The 19,681-nt window shown below is 39.2% G+C and overlaps 3 protein-coding genes across 4 annotated transcripts in view; 2 read left to right on the top strand and 1 right to left on the bottom strand.

The window, feature by feature from the left end:
• Positions 1-1,027: 1,027 nt before the first annotated feature.
• spty2d1 (SPT2 chromatin protein domain containing 1) lies at positions 1,028-5,716 on the top strand. The gene is made up of 6 exons (XM_017418875.2): positions 1,028-1,583; positions 1,917-2,034; positions 2,137-3,804; positions 4,564-4,723; positions 4,996-5,073; positions 5,157-5,716. The coding sequence occupies exons 1-6, from the start codon at positions 1,521-1,523 to the stop codon at positions 5,239-5,241; spliced, it is 2,172 nt and encodes a 723-aa protein (XP_017274364.1). The 5' UTR covers positions 1,028-1,520; the 3' UTR covers positions 5,242-5,716.
• Positions 5,717-7,659: 1,943 nt separating this feature from the next.
• uevld (UEV and lactate/malate dehyrogenase domains) lies at positions 7,660-13,801 on the top strand. The gene is made up of 12 exons (XM_017419044.3): positions 7,660-7,815; positions 9,721-9,805; positions 9,886-9,951; positions 10,069-10,232; positions 10,317-10,458; positions 10,535-10,629; positions 10,735-10,840; positions 11,036-11,206; positions 11,291-11,455; positions 12,356-12,443; positions 12,611-12,734; positions 12,861-13,801. Exons 1-12 carry the CDS (start codon positions 7,774-7,776, stop codon positions 13,023-13,025), a joined length of 1,413 nt encoding a protein of 470 aa, XP_017274533.1. The 5' UTR covers positions 7,660-7,773; the 3' UTR covers positions 13,026-13,801.
• si:dkeyp-19e1.3 (USP6 N-terminal-like protein) overlaps positions 11,456-19,681 on the bottom strand; it is a 24,669-nt gene continuing 16,443 nt past the window's right edge. For both annotated transcript variants that reach the window (XM_017419043.3, XM_037978194.1), the window contains exons 9-14: positions 18,314-18,434; positions 18,018-18,112; positions 17,760-17,825; positions 17,547-17,646; positions 17,090-17,242; positions 11,456-16,620 (exon numbers count right to left, since the gene is read on the bottom strand). In XM_017419043.3, the coding sequence (XP_017274532.1) occupies positions 15,197-16,620; positions 17,090-17,242; positions 17,547-17,646; positions 17,760-17,825; positions 18,018-18,112; positions 18,314-18,434 (1,959 nt within the window). In that variant the 3' untranslated portion in view covers positions 11,456-15,196. The remainder of the gene's footprint in view (positions 16,621-17,089; positions 17,243-17,546; positions 17,647-17,759; positions 17,826-18,017; positions 18,113-18,313; positions 18,435-19,681) is intronic.

The following is a 19,681-nucleotide window of genomic DNA, read 5'->3' as shown; positions in this document are numbered from 1 at the left end:
ACCATGAGCCAGTGCAGTAAACCAAACATGTAGGTGTGTGTTTAGCCATTTTCTTTGCCACAGTAATGAGTCTAGCTGCAGCTTTGAAACAGTTGGAGGCGGCAAAGAAAACGTTTAAAATAAAACCATTGAAGAATTTTAAAGGGGAAAGCAATATTTGCTAGTTCACAACTCAAAAACACAAAAAGCTTCAAATTTTAAAAAGTTGAAATATCATTAAATGTGTAAAGTTCTTATTTTATAGCAACTTTATATCTAAAGCAGTTAGTGAAAATGAGTAGAAAGAGAAATAGCATATAAATATGCTTATAAAACTATTCATCACTACTGTTTAAAAATGTAGACTATTTGTAGGCCAGCAGTACTTGTGTTTTTATAAAATTGCAGTTTTCAGTGCAGGATATTTACCTGTAATTGCATTTTGTTGTATTCAGTATAGCTTCTTAAATGAAATGAAATGAAATATTTATAGTAAATACTGAATCTGCTAAATAGCACATGATGTAGTTTGATGTAATTGTTCCCATAGTGGTTCAGATTACACTCCAATAATAATAATAATAATAATAATAATAATAATAATCAAAACCAGAAAAATATGTGTCTATACTTTTCTAGAGATTGTAACAAAAGTGGCGACATCTTGTGTTCAGCAAACGTCAAAACAGGTTTTTATTACGCTGACGGACATTGCGTAATAAACCATGTGTCAAAAAGCGGAAGTTAAATCGCACCTAAAACCTGGAAACGTTTTAAAACTGGAGTGGGTTCATTGTGAAGCTTCCAGTATGACGCCATTTCAGACATATACATTCTAACCAAAATAATGAAATTAATTAGGAAATATTTTAATTCTTACATTAAAATTGCTATCGACTAGTTGTAGCCTTTTTTTCACTTTATAATGAGACACGACAAATCTATCAATTTAAACGTATTTTTACATAGTCAAGATAAATCCCCCTCCTTATTGAAGGGGTGTAATCCTGTACAGACTCTTTGTTCGCACACAAAAACGGAAATACGTAGCATGAATCATCTCGCTTCCGCTCATCACTGTTTGGGCTCTTAATTTTTTGTCGATCTTAACTCACTCTGTTCGCTTTTTCTCCCCCGATTAACACCCGTCGTTATAAATGACTGATTCTTGTGGCGTTTCTTTTAATACCATTCAATAATACACATATTTTGATGGCTCTTGCCTTGTTTTCTTGTGTTTGCTGTTCTAAGAACCACACCATCCGACAGGAGTCTCGGCTAGCTGACGTTAACAGCTGTAAACGTATGATTAGCTAACTTCGCTAGCACACGTTATCTTTAAGTGTTGAAGTAAAACATCATTAACCGTTCTTTGTACCCGTCTTTCTTCTTTCCGTAGACCGTGCTTGACAAAGCGTGTTTCTTTCTTTTTAGCTGTCAAGCTAGTTTCAGCTTTGTAACTCTTTAAATTTAATCGGTTAGCATCGGTAGAGTTTTAGTTGGTTTGCTGTTCGGATCAGCTTTCACGCTCTGCTGCCAGAATGATGGATTTTGACAATATATTGAACATAGCCTCACAAAACCAGGGCTTCAGCAATGTACAGGTGAGTTAAAGATCCCCACTTACAGTAAGTATTATAATATTATGCCAGTTTGTAAAAATGATGCCTTCTGGGAACCTAAGTGATCATTTGTACCAGTAAAGGTCTGAAGCTAAATGCTAAACTCCCAACTTCCTGACGCTTCATGCTTGCCTGAATTACTTATAAAACTATGTCTGTACATTGTAGGTCTAATGAGTGACATCTTTTGAGATTTACATCAAATTACTATATAACTGAGACAATTTAGAGCAGTAAATGTGTGTTTTATGTAAACTGTATGATGTTGGATCATACAGCAGCTAAACTCAGATCTGTTATTTGACTTTCCTACAGCAAAAGAGATACAGTTTACAAGCTGGACCACCCAAAAAGGACCCAAAGTCTAAAGGTGTGAACCCCGCTGCTGTGCAGGCACTTCTGAAAAAGCAGTACACTGACACCAGAAAGAAAGGTATCTGAAACATTAATTAAAGATGCATGCCGATACCTCTTTTATGCAGTGCAAATGTTTTTATTTATTTAAGTGTTTAAATTTTTTCCTTTTTTTTTTTAGAAATTCAAATGAAGAAACAGAAGGACGAGCTATTGGCAAAGAGGATTGAATTGAAGTCGGATCGCAAAGCAAGAGCCATGGCTTCCAGAACGAAGGACAATTTCAAAGGCTACAATGGTATCCCAGTGGTGGAGGGTCCCAAAAAGAGGGGCACAAAACTTGATAAGCAGCAGGATCAATCTGATTCTGAAAGCTTTAGGAATAGTTTAATCCATCCACTAGATGATGAAGATAATTATGAATATGAACAGACCGATTCAGAGTCAGAGCATGAGCCAGAGGTGCCAAGACCAGGGAGAGCCATAGCTGCAGAAATGACTAGCAGCAGCAGCAGCAGCAAATCTTTTTCTAAAAAACCCAGCGGTCCACCCAAAGCTGCTGCTCCTACCTTGAACTTCGCAGACTTACTGAAGTTGGCCGAGAAGAAGCAGTTTGAGCCAGTCGAGTTAAAACCGAAGGTAGCAAAAAAGGAGGAGAGGCTCCGCACAGCTGACGAGATTAGAGAACTGGAGATGGAGCGCAAGGCTAAGAGACTTGATAAGAACAGGGACTCGAAAGCAGAGAACCAAAGAGATGGCAAGTTTCAGTGTAGTTCTAGTTTGGTAAGAAAAAGCGCACTACAGAAAGAACAGAAACCCAGCAAACCACAAACACAAAAGACCTCTTTTGAGAAGCCAAGTCTCCCCAATGATTCGGGCAAGAAGCCATACCCGGCACTGAAAAGTGACAGAGGCCTTTCTTCCTCTAAGCCCCCTGTTGGTGATAGAGACAGAAGTCAAGACAGGGTTTATCACAGTGATAGGGAAAGATCTAAAACTGGCATGTCTAGTACATCAGGTGCCATAAATAGTAAAATCCCTTCAAAAGCCCAATCATCTCAGGTCTCAGTCAAACAAGGAGGCCCCAGACCCTCACCTGCCCCCCAAAAATTCAACACCTCAAGTGACCTTAGCTTCAGAAGAGACAGCTTGTCGTCCCATCAAAGGGGAACTTCAGGTATGTCAGGGAACAGGCCCTCTAGTACAGCTGGACCAGGACAGAAATCTCAACAGGGGAGCTCACACCAGACCAGACCCATTCAAGGGAGCTCCTTAAAGCAGGAACCTACAGCTGGAGGCATTAAATCTGGCAATGGAGAGCCAGCAAGGCCTGAGTATAATTCTATGGTAAAATCCAATAGCATTTCAGGGACGAGGCCGTCTTTGCGTGGTCCTCCCAAAACAGGAAGCCAACCTCAGGGAAGGCCTGGAGGCACCATCCAGACCAAACCTGGTAGTGCATCACAGGTCAGGCCAGGTGGAAGTGGCCTGCATGGTGGTCCAGGAAGTGGTGGGTTTCGACCTCCAGGAGCTGGACCAGGTAGACCTGGCAGTGGAGGACTGGTACCGGGGCGCCCGACTGGAAGTCTTGGATCAGGACCTGGAAGACCAAAGTGTACCGTTGTGGCAGAAACCATCTCATCCAAGAACGTTGGAGGACCCAGACCAGGAGTCCCCCCTCGGCCAGGCATGCAGCAGAGACCTGGGATGCCGCCTAGACCTGGGATGCCGCCTAGACCTGGGATGCCGCCTAGACCTGGGATGCCGCCTAGACCTGGGATGCCGCCTAGACCTGGGATGCCACCTAGACCTGGGATGCCACCCAGACCAATGATGGACAGACCGCCAGGTAAAAACCAAGAACAGGATCTTTTTTTTATTGTGAAAGACCTGAATCTGTTACTGCTCCATCACGCAGTAATCAGCCGTCATATCAAATACAAACATAACACATGTCTAGTTTAAGTCTTGCTCAAGCATGTGGTTTGGAGTTAACCGGTGGTCATAAAAATTGTAACAGCAACTTTTTGTCCAGGGACTGAAATCATCTTATTGGTTAAAGTGTTTTCAGTCTGGGCAATTTTCTGCATTTCTGTAATTTATAGAATTATTTAACAAGTAAATTAAAATCTTTGGTTTGATTTATTTTCTTTAAATGCTTCAAACAGTTAACTAATTTTTTATACCAAGCATAGTGACAAGCTATAAAAAAAACAAAAACAAATAGATTTTTCTAACCGCTGTGGTTTCAGCTCCTATAAACTGCAAATGGATCTAAAAGCATTCCAGCAGTGTGTGCCTTTTAGATTTATATTTGCTGATATTTTACAAACTGCATGAAACTACAAAGAGAGTTCCAGGGCAAAGGGTTCGTTTGCTAAACGCAACAGTGTCAGCAACACTGTGGCGGTCTCTGACATTACTACCGGGTCACAGAGTGCCAACCTTCCTATCAAAAACAAATAAAACATATCCGTGTCAACAAGCTTCGAGTTTAGAATTCACCTGGCAAGATTCTGTGGTGTGTTTCTGTTTCAAGGTACATTTTCAAATAAAATAGTTGAAACTCGTGTAAAATATATGTATATTTTTCGTTATTTTAATCCAGGACCAATGTTACCACCTATCACATCTGCCTACAAGAGGAAATATGAGGATGAGGAGGAAGAGTACGACCCCGAAATGGATGATTTTATTGATGATGGAGGTGAAGAGCAAGACGAAATTTCCAGGCACATTCGGGAAATTTTTGGCTACGATCGATCGAAGTAAGTCATGTCCTCGGATTAACAATATATTCTAGTTTAATGAGTAAAATCTGATGTACAGTAACAGGGTATTGTGATAAAATGTTTGAAATTGGCATCTTTGTGACAGTTTGGGGGGTTAGGGGAGAAAAAAACAACAACTGCAGAATTTTTTTTTTTTTTAACTTAAGGCAGTGTAAAGATATTACAAAGTATTGTGTGAACAGCATAATTTGACTAAATCTTAAAACAAACTTTGTGTTAAAAATTATCTTTATTTTTAAACTCCTCAGGTACAAGGAGGAGAGTGACTATGCACTTAAATTTATGGAGAGCAGCTGGAAAGATATGCAGAAAGAAGAAGCAAGGAGGTAATTAAATGAAAATAGGGTTCTTCATACTGCATGTGCATTTGCCGCTGGATCTGATTTATTTTTTATATTCTCGTGCTTAGCTTGAGAATGGCTGTTCAGGAGGATCTGGAGGAGGAGAGACGAGAGGAAGATGAGATGAAACGGAAGAAGGCCAAGAGGAAATAAAGGAACTCAAGCTCCATTCCTGTTAGAACTAAATTCCTTTGTTTCCTGCGGACGACGGGACAGTGGTTCTGTAATCTTAATATCAGAAGCTCAGTATCCACATTGTCCCATGTTACTTTTTTACTACATGCTGTCCAGATGGAGAAATTCTCGTAAAAGACGGCACAAAAAAGACAATATGCACAAGTCAGGCATTAAATCAGAAAGAGAAGTCTTATTGTTTTCCTTATTTATTTCTCCTGTTTTTCTTTGGCTTACAGTAGTCCCAATATTTTTATTGTTAACAATAACGTACAGTGACAGGTTAACTTTTTCTCTCTTTTTTTTTTTTTTTTTCCTTAGCAGAGCATTTTGAATATATTTTCAAACAAATAATTGAACATGCAAGATAAATATGCAGCAAACCTTTCCCTTTCATATTTTGTGTAAAATAATTTGAAAGATATAATTGCATAAAGGATTATATTTATTTGTATTGTTTTGTCATTTTTGACTACTTTACATTACACATTACTAATGTTTGAGATATCTGAAATGTTAAGGAAAGGAAGAAAGCCTAGATTCTAAAAAATGTTTTTACTAGGAAAAAATAAATTATGTCTGCCATTCAACTATCCAGCAAAAAAAAATAAAATAGACACTCAAATTTTTGAAGGATATTTTAGATATTAGTTTTCCCAACCTTACAAGACCTTGAAACGGGTAGAAATTAGCACCCGCCACCGGCCAAATGCGGGTAAATATTTGAAGTGGCGGGTGAATTTGATCAACACACACGCCACTGTGGCGAGTTGGCAACTTGGAACAGAAAAGGTGTTATTTGTCCTCTTGACATATAGGGGGCAGTAATGTGCTCGAGTTTGTGCTGTTACGTCGAGCCGCGTTCCCCCATCAGGTACGGTTCCCCCTGCGTCTCTGTAAATAATGACTTACCTATTAACAGAATTGTTTAGAGGGGCAAACATTTCTCATTAAAAAAACAAAAAAACATTCTTTTAAAAATAAAATGTGCTGATAATATCATAATACAGAGGAATAAACACAGGTAAGGAGTTGTTGGTAAATTATTTTTGTTTCATGTTTTAGAGGGGGAACCGATTATTTCAGACGGCTGAAATATTTGGTTCCCCCCTTGTAACTTTTGCAAAAAAAGAACAAATGTCTCCAAATTCACAGGACTCGTTGTCCAAGATGAGATGAATAAACACAGTTAAGGACTTGTTGATAAATTATTTTTGTCCTATAGTTTTAGAGGGGGAACCGATTATTTCAGACGGCTGAAATATTTGGTTCCCCCTGGTAACTTTTGCAAAAAGAGAACAAATGTCTCCAAATTCACAGGACTTGTTGTCCGTGATGAGAGGAATAAACACAGTTAAAGACTTGTTGGTAAATTAACTAGTTGTTGGATAATTAATGATCTAAATATCATTCAACCCGAATGTTATTTAGATAAAAGCGAAATACCACTTCAGGCGGAGAAAAGTCGTGTAAAAATATTACAACAGTTCACTGCAAACCCATATGATGCACTCGATCCACTACAGATTACATGCAGTCTAACACCAATTAGGTGTTGTGATGAGAAGCTATTTTATTTTCTGTTTTTTAAGAGTAGTCGAGGGAAGAACCGAAAGTTAAACAACGTTTTCTTTAAGCTTAGGAGTTATGTTTAGCATAGCATTGGAACAATTTATATCCATGACGAAAACCTTTCTAAAACCACAAAAATTACTTCCTTCATCAGAATACCCTACCTGTTAAATATAAGCGGGTATCACAAATAGATCTATGCATTAAAAGTGTCTGGAAAAACATTACAACTTACTTACAAAAGCACAAAAAAAAAATACTTCAAAAACACTCCACAGAAAATAAATTTCACTTATCTAAATTTTTTATGTACAGATATGCTACTTTTAATGGTTTAAAATAAAAAATTAAATAAGAAAAATCTAGTTATTTCCATGCAGTGTCCAGAAAGAGGAGTTGTTCAGCTTGTAGGGCACCACAACTGCTTCCACCCACTTCCATCATCATCATCATCGTATGAAATAACTTTTTGTCACAACAAAAAATAGTGGCTGGTAAAATATTTGAGTGGCTGGTAAAAAAAAATTGTCCACCAGCCATAGTGGCTGATGGACAGAATTTTTAATTTCCACCCCTGCCTTGAAATATATATATTTTTAGAAATGTACCATAGTTATGTCCAATTTCAATTTCCCACTAATAAGAACGTTTTGACTGGCAAGAATGTCCATACTGTTTTCTTTTCAAGTATAATATCGCTAAGAGTGAGGTTTGATTATTTGTTACAACGGCTTGCCATACTATGTACAGTTTCGTACATGTGGGCGGAGTCAGACTCGGTTGGTTGGTGACGTCAGTGCCTCTTAGCTTCCCCTTGGCTACTCTTTGCCTCCTTCGAAGTTTGCGGAAGTTTATTTATAGAGCTGAAGTTGAGGGATATCAAAACCAAGGAACAGAGTCGTGTGTTTGTTTTCTTCCAATTTTTTTGTCTCTAAATAGATGGACCTCAGGCCGGATAAAATACAGCGGATCCTCTCTAAGGTCAGTCATTTAACAAAGAAGGAACTTGAAAAGATATAAATGAAGACGGTCATCAATAAAAGCCGGTTAGCACCGCAGGCTAGTTAATGTTAGCCGCTGCCAGTCTGAACCAACTGGCAGAACCAGCTCTGTTTCCTTTATATCAGGGAGAAACTTCAAATACTCAAAAAACTAGATTAAAGGAGATAAAACTAATATTTACTACAAGTGGTGTGACATAGACTGAAACCAGTTTCTTAGGCTGTTTGACATCATATTTACTTTAAAAAAATCTGATTTTTACTGGGATCACAGGCTAAATGAATTTCCATTGTTTTTGTAAATACTACAGCTGATGAAAAAGAGTATCTGTTCAATAATAATACATAATAAAGCTCTTTTAGATAAAAATTATAATAAACATATTTAGACAAACCATTCGAATGTAAAAGTTCAGAATCAGCATGTATTACCACATCTTCCTGTAAAAACAAGCTGGTAATATTTAACCAATAAAATCAATGTGATAGTTAGCACTTGGTTCATTTGCGTAAAGTATAACCAACAGTTTTTAGTTAAAATGACCTAAATATAGAAGCTAAATCACACTTAAATATATTATTTAGATTTCAAACAATTTTACACTTGTAATTTCTCAAATACACTGGTTAAATTGGTCTTATTTGATATTGTTATTGAGTTAAACACTTTATTAATTGGCAATGTTTTAAATCTAAGATTTTTTTTTTTTTAATAGACCCCTGATTCAGTGATTTCTGTGTATTCTGGTAATCCATAATATTGGAAATAGACGTGCTGTGCTGCCTCAGTAACTCTGTTTTGCTCAGTTGTCTGAACTGGCCGCTGGCTGCCAGGCTGTAGTGACTTGTTGAGGCCTTTTAGTTGTCTGTTTTTAAAAAAACAAAAAAAAAACATTAAGCACTCAACATCTTCTTCAGTCTCCGTTTTATGACGACTCAATCAGAGCAAGGGCGTATCATAACTTGGGGGCTCGTCCGGGACCTCCTGCAAGCAGCAGAAGTTATTAAATGATGTGAACTTTTGGCAGCAGTCATGTCATATTATTTTTGTTTTTTTTAATGGAGACCACTACAAACACCTGATTTTAAAACTTGGTAGATGTAACCTCAGATGTACAACACATGACACGTTACACCATGTCATCATTTATTCAGTGTGTGGGCAAACTAAACACCCCCCTGAAGCTTCCAACGACATAATAGACTAAATGGCAACCAGGTGTTGCCTGTCAAATCCACCCAGTTGAATCTTTTGTGAGAGTGAGTAAAAGTTTTGGCATTTTGCTGATTTGTAGCATGTTATGTTATGTCATGTTGTCATGACAAAGCAGTTCACTGTTATTCAAACAGTGTGTTTGGGACAAACCAGCCACTAAGACTTACCTTTATGGTTTAATGATGGAGGGGTTCTTCTGTGGGAAGGTTTTTTTTCTCTGTAACAAAAGCTAGATTGCTACTGACAATAGAGAAACATGTGAATTCAAAACTATCCAACAATCCAGACTGAAGAATTTCTGCTTAGAATCTTAAACTTGGGTGAGTTTTACACTTTACCAGGGCAATGACAAGTTCACCCATTAATAATCTGGACCTGATAAATCAGAACAAACATGTTCCACCCAGAACAAGAGAATCTTTCAAAGTAAAGCTGTTTTCAGCATTATTCCCTACTGAAACTCAAGACCTCTAATGATGCCAGGTTTGCTTTAGCAAAGAAAAGCTAATCTAACTTTCAAACCTGTTTTTGCTTCCTAGAGGTGTGTTTGTGTGTGTGTGTGTGTGTGTGTGTGTGTACACTGAAGACGAGCTGAAAATGGAGAAATGTTTCATCCACACAACTGTCAGTTTATCAGTTGTCATTTTTGTTTTCTTGCCTCCTAATCAGTACAAGTTTCATGATGTGGCTGTTGACGAGCTGCAGAAAATTCATCGAATCTTCCCTGAGATGAAGCCATCCACCGGCACCTACAGTGAGTTTCTGCGCTGCGCCCGTCCACGGTAGAGTTTCAGGTCTTTTAGAAAAACTGACAGTGATTGTTTTGGATTTCAGCATTCACTGACAGCAGCCAGAAAGATCTCCTGAAATTAATTGGAGTCATTCCTGTAAAGTATGAAGGTAAGGCTGATGAAATTTCTTTTGACTGTTTGATTGATTTAAATCTATCTGCCTGAGCAGATTACTGCCCTGAATGTATCCGTGCACGCTTTTAACAGCAGCATCTCTGTTGCAAAGGTCGCTCCTACAACTTCCCCATCCAGCTGTGGCTTCTGGACTCATTTCCCTTCACTCCTCCCATCTGTCTCCTGAAGCCCACCTCTAACATGGTCATCAGAGAGGGCAAACATGTGGACGCCAAAGGACGGATCCACCTGCCAGGACTTCACAACTGGGACTATGTGAGATTCTCTGTCCAGTACGTAAAATGGAGCAAATTTCTGCGCTGCGCCATCCTCATCAGCTCTCCGTCTGCTCCGTAACAGCCCAAGTCGTCGGTTGTCGAACTTCTGAGGGAGATGAGTGTCAAGTTTGAGGAGGATCCGCCGCTGTCCGCAAAGACCACGGTGGACAATAAAGACCCCCATGAGCTCCTGACGTTTGTCTCCAATCTCAAAATCAATGATGGTGCTTCACGCTTTATGTGGCTTACATTACTGACAGCCAGTGATGACAAAAGTTGAATAACTTTTGTTATTTTTAGGTGGAATCAGGACTCAGGATCAACAGACCATCAAAGTTTCAGTAATAGGTGGAGGAGATTTAGGAATGGCATGTGTGATGAGCATTTTATCAAAGGTAATCATCTTTTTTATTTAAGGATTTAATATGTTATGACATTTTAATATATTTAGTAACGTTTATTTGTTTTGTTTTGTTTTTTCCGTCCTCTTTGGTTCCCAGTGTAAAGTGGATAAACTTGTTTTCATTGACGTTGCTGAAAGCTCCACCAAGGGTGGCAGTACGGATCTGGAGATTTTCAGTGTGCCAAAGGTGGAGGTATCCAAAGGTACGTCATGTTCTGCACCGTCATGCTGTGACTCCTCCGCCTCTGGCCTGATGAGTCATCATGATGACTCATCATGGTGACATCTGCCTGAGAGAGAAATTTGTTGTTTTATTAATAACAATAGTTCAACCAAAATGCTTTAATCTTTGCTTGTATTTCCGCAAGAACTGATGATATTTTACATGTTTTGTTAAGATTTATCAGCCTCGGCAGGCTCCAGGGTTGTCGTGGTGACGGCGAACGCGTGGAGCAACGAGCGGTCGTACATCAGCGTGGTTCAGACTAACGTGGATTTGTACAGAAGAATAATCCCAAATCTGGCCCATCTCAGCCCAACTGCTGTTCTGCTCATTGCATCACAACCAGGTCAGTAACAAAAGCAGACGCTCCTTTAAAGGACTTTTCAATTTATTGCTTTTTAAATAAAAATTTTTCTTTTTTTCCATCCAGTGGACATCATGACACATGTTGCCTGGAGACAGAGTGGCCTGCCTCCAACTCATGTGATCGGAGCGGGTTGTAATCTGGACTCGGAGCGCCTTAGTTACGTTCTGGATATTAATCTGAATACTCACAAACCCGCGTGGGTCATAGGAGAACTATCAGACAACAAAGGTGAGCCAAAAAACAATCTGTTTATTGTGTATATGTGTACAGTGGTGGAATACAGTTTTATTTATGACACAAATGCTTCTGTGGAAGTCCTGAAAGGCAAATATGAAGAAGAATAAATACGGTAATAGTCAGACTTTGGCTCATCTATATAAAAAACAATTATAGACATATTTTCAAGAAATGTTTGACCCATTTTCTAAAAAACAAATGCAAAAGCCCAAACAAAAAATGTATACATAATTTATACAATTTCTCTAATATATATATTTTTTCATCTTTTAAGAAATAAATTAAAGACCTAGCATTCTGCTGTACTTTTCAGAGTTTTAAAGTAAAATCTTCTGCTGCTGAGAAATGATGGCGTTGTGGCCGTTTCAGTGAAATCCTGAAAATATTATGTAAGATCGCACGCAACACTGCAAGATCTTTAGTGCTTCGAGTGAGTGCTGTGAACGACTTCCAGCTTTTTCTACATCCAACTTTAGTCAACATCTGTAAAACTGACCGAGCTATAGGCCTATTTGTGCTGGCTAAGGTTGATTAGCTGTGGCAGCCATCTTGAATTGGGTTGGATCCATATGTTGATCATTTGGAGATTTTCATCCATTGATCATTTTCCTAAAGTTTTATTAAAATTTCCTCATTCGTTCCCAGAGATATTTTGCTGACAGACTAAAACAAAACAGAATTGTGAAAGTAAATGCGTTTTCTTGGACATTACATAATCAGAATGCTTTTTACAACCTATTTCCTTGTTTAGAGCTTCTATATTTATCCTCTTTGTTTGTTTGTATTGTGTTCAGAACCAGTTAATCTTGTACGTTCTTTCCACTGAAACTACCTGTGAGAGCTAAATGGAGGTGACATGCGTTGTTAAGCTCGTTTTATTTTTCCCTGCAGTGTGTGTGATGAGTAATGTTGGGCCGAGTTCCAACGGAGCGCTCGAGATCGCACCAGGATCCAACTCTACCAAACCTCTCTTAGACAGGTACTCGAACAAACTACTTCCACCTCACATGAAGGATTCAGTTTAATGAAATGGAGGATTTACTTAGCTAGAAATAAATAGGTACATGTTTAAATAGTTTTGTTTAAATTCAAAGTTTTATATTTTATGAATTTTTTTAAATTTATTTCTGACTTTAACGCTTGCAGAGCATTTGAGCTCATAAAGAAACGAGGTCAGAGGTCATGGTCCGTGAGCCTTTCCGTTGCCGACATCACCAACAGTATCTTGACAAACAAGATGAAGGCGCACGCCGTCTCCACGCTGGCTCAGGTAGTTATTAAAACAAATATTTACACAGATGTGAGTTTTTAACAGCCTCGCCTAGTTATGTGGATTTTAAACTGTTTCGTTGAAAGGTTTTAAAGTTGCCGTTTTTGTTTATTTATTTTCTCGTAGGGCTGGGGTGGCATAGGTGCCGAGGTGTTCCTGAGTCTGCCGTGTGTCATGGGAGCAAACGGATCCACGCGCCTGGCTGGAGTGTCGCTGGTACAGGAGGACGACTCCAAGCTGCGAGAAAGCGTCAGCTCTCTGTCAGACCTCATGAGTCAGCTGAAAATCTGAACGATACCAAGGGTGTGGGACCTGCTGCTACCAGATGCCTCAACGTGCAACTAACGTCACCCTTATTTCTATGAAGGATGGACGGTACTCGTGCTGAAGATGCAAACACCAAAGTTAAATTATAAAAGAAATCTTTCTGTAAGGTGTAAAAATGAATAAACTTGTTTCTGCATTGTTCTCTTGTGTAGTAAAACAAATATAAATATGAAAGTTTAATGTTTTAAAATTAACTCGGCTTTGAGAAGTTCATTTTGTGTTTTATGTTACATGAATATACGGTTATATTTTCTGCACAATGTATTTTTTTAAAAAAAGCAATTTGCATTTTTTAGCACTTAGCCTAGCGTACGCCAAATATAAAACTTTTCATTTTGAGACATTTTGACTTGTATATATTTTACAATACAGGGTGCTGACTTTAAACCAGGAGAATGCCTTATCAAATGCAGCTGGTGTATCTGTTTAAGGCCTCCTTTGCTCTGATTAATGTTTATTTTATGCAAAACACTTTCATATAACTTCACATGAAGTCCTTTGAGATTTGTACAGAATGTAGAACTACATGATTTTGTGGGTGTGCAATAAAAATCTGAAAGCAGTAAAAGTGGATTGTCTGATTAAGAAGCAAACAAGAAGGAGACATCTAAAAAGGTCATTTCTTTATAAAACTCAAGTAGTTGCATAAATTTAGATAAGCTTTGGTCTGAGCTCCAGTCTCCACGATGACCACACAACTTATGAAAGGAGTGATGTCCAATTTGTGGTCACAGCAGATGGCAAAACTCCAGCGTGCCCAGAGAGCGCCGTCTTATGAGTCCGTGAAATGCAAGACCAAAGATTTTCCTTGAGCAACAGTTTGCAACTTGGGTAGGAAAAACAAACTGCAAAAATCTGTTTAACTTGACAAATGTCAGTGCAAAAAGACTATACTGATAACTGGACACAATATAGTATACCTGGAACAACAATACTGAACTATGCATTCGGTCTTACAGATATATTATGGCTCAACTTCCATTTTACAGGAATACATTTCTTTTAAGCAGGTAAATTAAATGTACATCAAAGTCACTGTAATGGCTCTGGAACATGTGAATAAATTAGTTTTTGTTTCCTTCATCTCCCTGATCTGTAACGGTCTACTTTCATAGAAGAACACTGTGGTTCTAGTTAAAGGCAGAATTTGTTCCCCATCATTACCTCATCGATGATGAAACAGTTGTCAAACTGTGACCTCCTTGGCCACTAGATGGCGCTACCAATAATGTGTTTTTTTGTCCCACTTACTTTACATTAACGCCTTGATGTTAATACATGCGATCACACCTACACAGTTTATTATCTCTGTGCAAGCCAGTATCAAAAGTAAAGCAAAGTAAAAACAGCTTTGCCCCAGAACACACACACACTGCAGGACACGCACTGCTACCTCTCTGTGTGACAACTCCTTACAAGGCATCATGATGTTTGGGTCTTTTTTTTTACATTACTAATTTATTGCACAATTTTTCCCTGTTGCTGGTAATTATAATTTCAAGCAAATCTTTTAGTTTCATAAATACTTCATATGGCTTTAGTGGCGGGTTTTGGTTGGCAAGTATGAATTTAAACTTACTGCAAATAACTGTAATAATAGTTTCCCATAGTTTGAAATACTGCGAAGATCTGCGAGCCTGCTCACCGTTTACCACAAAGAATGGATTTACAAGTTGCTAAGATGTTCTTATCTGGCAGCCTGAAAGCCCTTATTGTTGCTACACTCACCATGAATGCACCATGAGAAGGTTAAGACACTTAGTTGGGACGTGGTGTCTTCTGCAGTTGGAAAAAGATACAGGTTTTTATCTCTGTGTCTTCATAGTATCAATCAAAATGAAACCATGTGTGGTTACATGACTAACCAAGAGCAGTCTAGTTATTACACGTTTTCAGTGGCCAATATTAACAAAGATATCAGTTTGACATCATTTCCCTTACAAAGGGGGCACAACTGTGACAGATATCTGTACAGTTGCTGTGAATGAAAAGTCCTTTCACTCATACACAGAAAAAAACCTTAGAAAACTGAAGAGCTACTGGCCATTCATCTTTTAGATGGCTTTGAAAATCAAAGCAGTATTAAAAACTCCACATCACATCGGCATTATCAACACAAACAGCTGAAAGACATATCAAAAAGTCACAGACTTTGGCAGCTTCTGTCCACCAGGAGGCGTCCTACAAAAGTCCGGGCTGGACTGAACCAGGGCCACACCTACTGGTGACTGTCCTGAGGACCTGGAGTGACCTGGGGGAAAACCTGTGTACAACAAAGGTGCTGGAAAAGCAGAATGGTCTCTGGGGCCTCTGGAGAAATTCTTAGAGTAGACGGGTGATACAGAACTCTGTGTGTCTGAACAGGTGGTGGTGGAACACTGAAATGGAGCAAGTCTGTCAGCAAAACTGGACGGAGGAGAATGAATAATGGAACCCTCCACCCAGCCATCTTCCCCTCTATATTCTGGCTCTTGGGGCAAACTGTGGAAAGCATACATCACAGGGGAAGGAGATGGGGGAATGAAGACGGGAGGGGGGGGCACAGGGTAGAAAGTAGGGTCGTAGTCTCTGTCAGTAGTATACCGTGAGATGCTGTGCATGCTGGGATTTTCTTCAGGAGTGGAGGCCAGCAGTCTTTCCACAAATCGATCGTCGTCATCAGCCTCAGAAAGGTTGTCATACTGGGAGGTGTTGGAAGGTCGTCTGTCTCCCATGGATGCAGGGACGTAGAGAGAAATTGGGAACTTGACTGGTTTTGCTGGAAGTCTGGGAGAGGAAGATGAGGATGCTGCGAAGGCAGAGTGAGGAGGGCTTTTTCTCTGTGTGACATTGACAGATAAAGGTGGTTTAGGACTTATTTTAGGATTTGGTTTAGGACTTGGTTTAGGACTTGGTCTAGGACTTGGTTTTGGGGATGCCTTCATATGAGTGACCAATGGTGAGGCTGACCGAGGCGAAGGAGAGCGACGTTGGACATCTGGGCCAGTCCCAGCCCTCAAGGTGGGAGACTCATTGTTCAGAGACCTTTGCTCACTTTGCTCAGGGTAGAAGAAAGGTGGAGGTGGTAGGTCTGGAAGGTCCATGATTTCCTCCTCAGTCTGCATGGTAATAGCTTCCAGAGAAGAAGGCTCATAGGGTGGAGGCCAATCCACAGACTTCGTATCCTCTGGCTTATTTGTCTGGCTCTCCTGTTTTCTATCATTTTGGCAAACCTCTGGGAGCGAGTACTCTGCATCTCTCACCAAGACTACTTCAATGGTAGGCTTGTTTGCTTTAGAAGGTAATGGAGGTGCTATACAAGACCTGAGGGAGGAAGGCGTTCCTGGGGTCTGAACAACAAAAGGGTCTGATGAAGAAGTGTTTGCTCCAGAGAGACTTTTTGAATTCTGGGATTCAGTGGAAGAAGGAGTGGTGCCATCTGTTTGACAGGTCTCTGTAACGGGCTTGTTGTTAGCCTGCAGATTTATTTTGATCTCCAGAGGTGACTCAGACTGCAATGGCACAAGGAGAACTGGTCTCTCTTGTCCCAGAGGCTTCTTTGGCAGCTCATCTGACTTAGCTGGGGGGGGGGAAAAGTCACATTTTAGTCATTTCTAAAATCCAATTAACAAATGAGACCTAATAAATAATACTAATAAAATCATAAATAATATTTTAGAATTGTTAAGTCAAAGTCTATACCTTTATCTAACAGAAACACTGTACAAGTATTTGTACAAAGCAGTTTAGACAAAAACAATCTGAAACAACCTAAGTTAGACCTTCTTTTCTAGTGTGAAAAAGGAATCCTCCAAACCAATGTGCATGACTGACTAACAGTTAGTAGAAATATATTTAGTTTACACATGTTACACATATGATATTAAATGCAAAAGATGGAATAGTTTGGTTACAGATACTTCATATTAGATTATAATCTTCAATAAATAAATGATTGTTTTCAAACAGCAACGTTCTTCAGCGGCTATCAGAAAAAGGTGTATAAGACTCCTTATTAAAAAAATGGGAAAAAAAGAACCCTACTGCACCTGGAGGAGGTTGATCCAGTTTTTTACTGCGCAGCTCCGACATTGAAGTCTGTAAATGTTCGATCACCACATCGTCGAGGAGGAGGAAAGAAGCAGCCAGCTGCTCCTGAAGAAACTCCCTCAGGTCCTCCAACTGAAGCCTCATCAGGCGCTCTGATTACAGACACAATGCACAGTAAACAACTGTCCTTTTACACGCAAGAAATCAAATGACAAGCTGAAACACTGTTTATCTACGCATCCAATTAAAAGTAAGCCCTAGATTTTTCTCCTCTGCAACGGGCCGCTTGTATTATGTAAGCCATCCAGCGAAGACGCAGCCAACCGAGAGGAAGTGCGCAATTTAAGGTGTAGAAACAGCCAGCGTTGCTGCATCTGGGCTTCAGAGGGACTTGGTTGATGCAACAGCAAGTCACACTGAAGAATGTGGAGACAACTTAATCAGCTTCATACTCACTTTTGTGTAACTTGAGGATTGTATAGGCCATAGCAGTTAGGATCTTGTCTCCTTCCAATATGTAGATGTCCCACAAACGTAAGGTGAGAGTGAAAGGAGTCTGTTAGATAAAACACAGAAGAGTCAGTATGGTGCAAAATGGCAAGACGTGGCAATACAAAATTAATTCAGATCATGTTGAAAGGGTCCCCCCCAAAAAATCTGAGAACTTACTCTGTCAATGAAGCACTGGAGAAACCATTTGGTGGAGTAAATCCCTGTTGTCATCTGCTCCTTGTCCTGTGGAGAAACAAATCAACAAGGAACTGTCTCTGTGAGAAGCTGCTCCTTTAAGTTTGTTCTCAGCTAGAAATCTCACTCTCCAAATCATCTTGGATCAGCAGTAACATCCTTAACATGTGGTTTAACTTGTCCATCATAAGTGACAGATTAACCTAAGAGCAGCCTGTGACCTGAGTACTGTTCACTCACCAGGTGTTTCTTCAGCTTAGGCAGCATTTTGGAGAGGATGAGTTCATGGTGAGTCTGGAAACGGTGCAGCTTGGGAAACCCTGGGATGAAAAACCCTAACAGAGAAAAAGGAAAAATAAACTAAAACCACTAGATTATAAATGCTGATAATGTGTGTGGCGGTTAAATCTACTAATGAAAGATGATTAAAAAGATTAATTTGATCTCAAACCACATTTTTGTTGATTCTTTTTTATTCTACTCTTTTAAAGACTTGAATCAGGTCTGTTTTGTCCACATTTCTTCCTCTGTCTCACCGTGCATGGAATGCTTGCTGTTGGTAAGGAGCTGAGACAAAGCCCAGAAGGCATCTTCCTCATTCAGGTACATGAGCAAGATGGCAGCGATCTGACTCATCCCCTGGCAGTAGCTCACCTCCTGGCAAAAACAGAAGACCAAGTTCAAGTTAAACAAAATGGACAAATAAAACTAACTATTTATAATTTAGTAGAGCATGGGAGACGAGTTCTGGAAAAGAACATCTGAATGTCTAATGTGGTCTGTGGAAATGTGTAGTCGTTCTGCACTGAAGGAGATGCAGCTACGTCATTTTCAACACCTTCACCAAAACATGTTAAAATATTTTCAGTAGCTACAAACATATCCTCAGTGCTGTAATGTTTTCTATTTGAATTTCTGCCAAGCTGACTTCGGAATGATTCATTGGTTTAAACAAAACTAGCCCTTGGCTAGCACAGATGCACAGACACAGACACACACTTTGTATTTGTCCATATTAAGGCAAATTTACTTTGAAACGAGCATTCAAAAGTACCCTTTCAAGGAAATTCGGTGAATATAATTGGGGTTAAAGAGAAGTGAAACAACACATTTTTCACATTCCTCTCACACATATGTGAGAAAAACAAACATCCCCTTCTTACTTCTGCTTTCCTCTTTTGGCTCTCCTACTGACCCAATTTCTTTTGAGCGCTGTGTGAGAAGAGGGGAAGGAGGAAAAAGGGGACAACACGTGCCCGTTTCCTCTGGCTCGAACACCTCTGCCACAGAGGAACTGACTACTAAATCTCCCCAAAAAACTAAATCATGAATCATGTATGAATGTAGGTTAGTCTTCTGCTCAACAAAGTGTTTTTATTGTGAGTGGTCATGCTGCAGGCCATTTCTGCTACTGAACATTTGTGAATGTTCTGACACATTTGAACAAAAATAAAAGTGCACTTTAAAAAGGCAATTTTGATGCTTTACTGTAAAAACAGCAGCTAAGGTTACATGGGAAAGGTTTTTTACAGTTTGATTAAAAAAAATACTGAGATTTAAAAAGAGCTGAATTATTGAATAAATTGTCTTGTTATAAAAGCATTTCATCTCAATGTAACATTTTTTTTTTTTATATGCACAAAACAATTTACCAGACAAAGAATAAAAACCCTTATTGTGCCCCGGACACAATATTTGTGGTTCTGCTGCCTTTTCCAATCAATCTCAGAATAGAGACATTACTTCTGTCATTTTTAAACAAGAAAAGTGCACAGGGACCTTAATAAATCAGTAAATTTGGTGATTTTTTGCTTCTCTCAAAAAAAAAAAAAAAAGAGCCAGAACATAAAACTCCAAAACAAAGACCAGAGGGACAGAGTTGAATGGAAGTAAAACTTGTGTAA

The sequence above is a fragment of the Kryptolebias marmoratus genome, linkage group LG11 (assembly GCF_001649575.2).
Source record: "Kryptolebias marmoratus isolate JLee-2015 linkage group LG11, ASM164957v2, whole genome shotgun sequence".
In the NCBI taxonomy this organism is placed as follows: domain Eukaryota; kingdom Metazoa; phylum Chordata; class Actinopteri; order Cyprinodontiformes; family Rivulidae; genus Kryptolebias; species Kryptolebias marmoratus.
Note: the sequence above shows the minus strand (reverse complement) of the source record. Positions and strands in the feature narration are given on the sequence as shown.

Coding starts and splice junctions, on each gene's coding strand:
- spty2d1 (XM_017418875.2), top strand. CDS start 1,521: ATGATGGATTTTGACAATATATTGAACATAGCCTCACAAAACCAGGGC. Junction 3,805..4,563: donor AATGATGGACAGACCGCCAG/GTAAAAACCAAG, acceptor ATTTTAATCCAG/GACCAATGTTACCACCTATC. Junction 5,074..5,156: donor CAGAAAGAAGAAGCAAGGAG/GTAATTAAATGA, acceptor TCTCGTGCTTAG/CTTGAGAATGGCTGTTCAGG.
- uevld (XM_017419044.3), top strand. CDS start 7,774: ATGGACCTCAGGCCGGATAAAATACAGCGGATCCTCTCTAAG. Junction 10,233..10,316: donor GACTTCACAACTGGGACTAT/GTGAGATTCTCT, acceptor GCTCCGTAACAG/CCCAAGTCGTCGGTTGTCGA. Junction 11,456..12,355: donor AGAACTATCAGACAACAAAG/GTGAGCCAAAAA, acceptor TTTTCCCTGCAG/TGTGTGTGATGAGTAATGTT.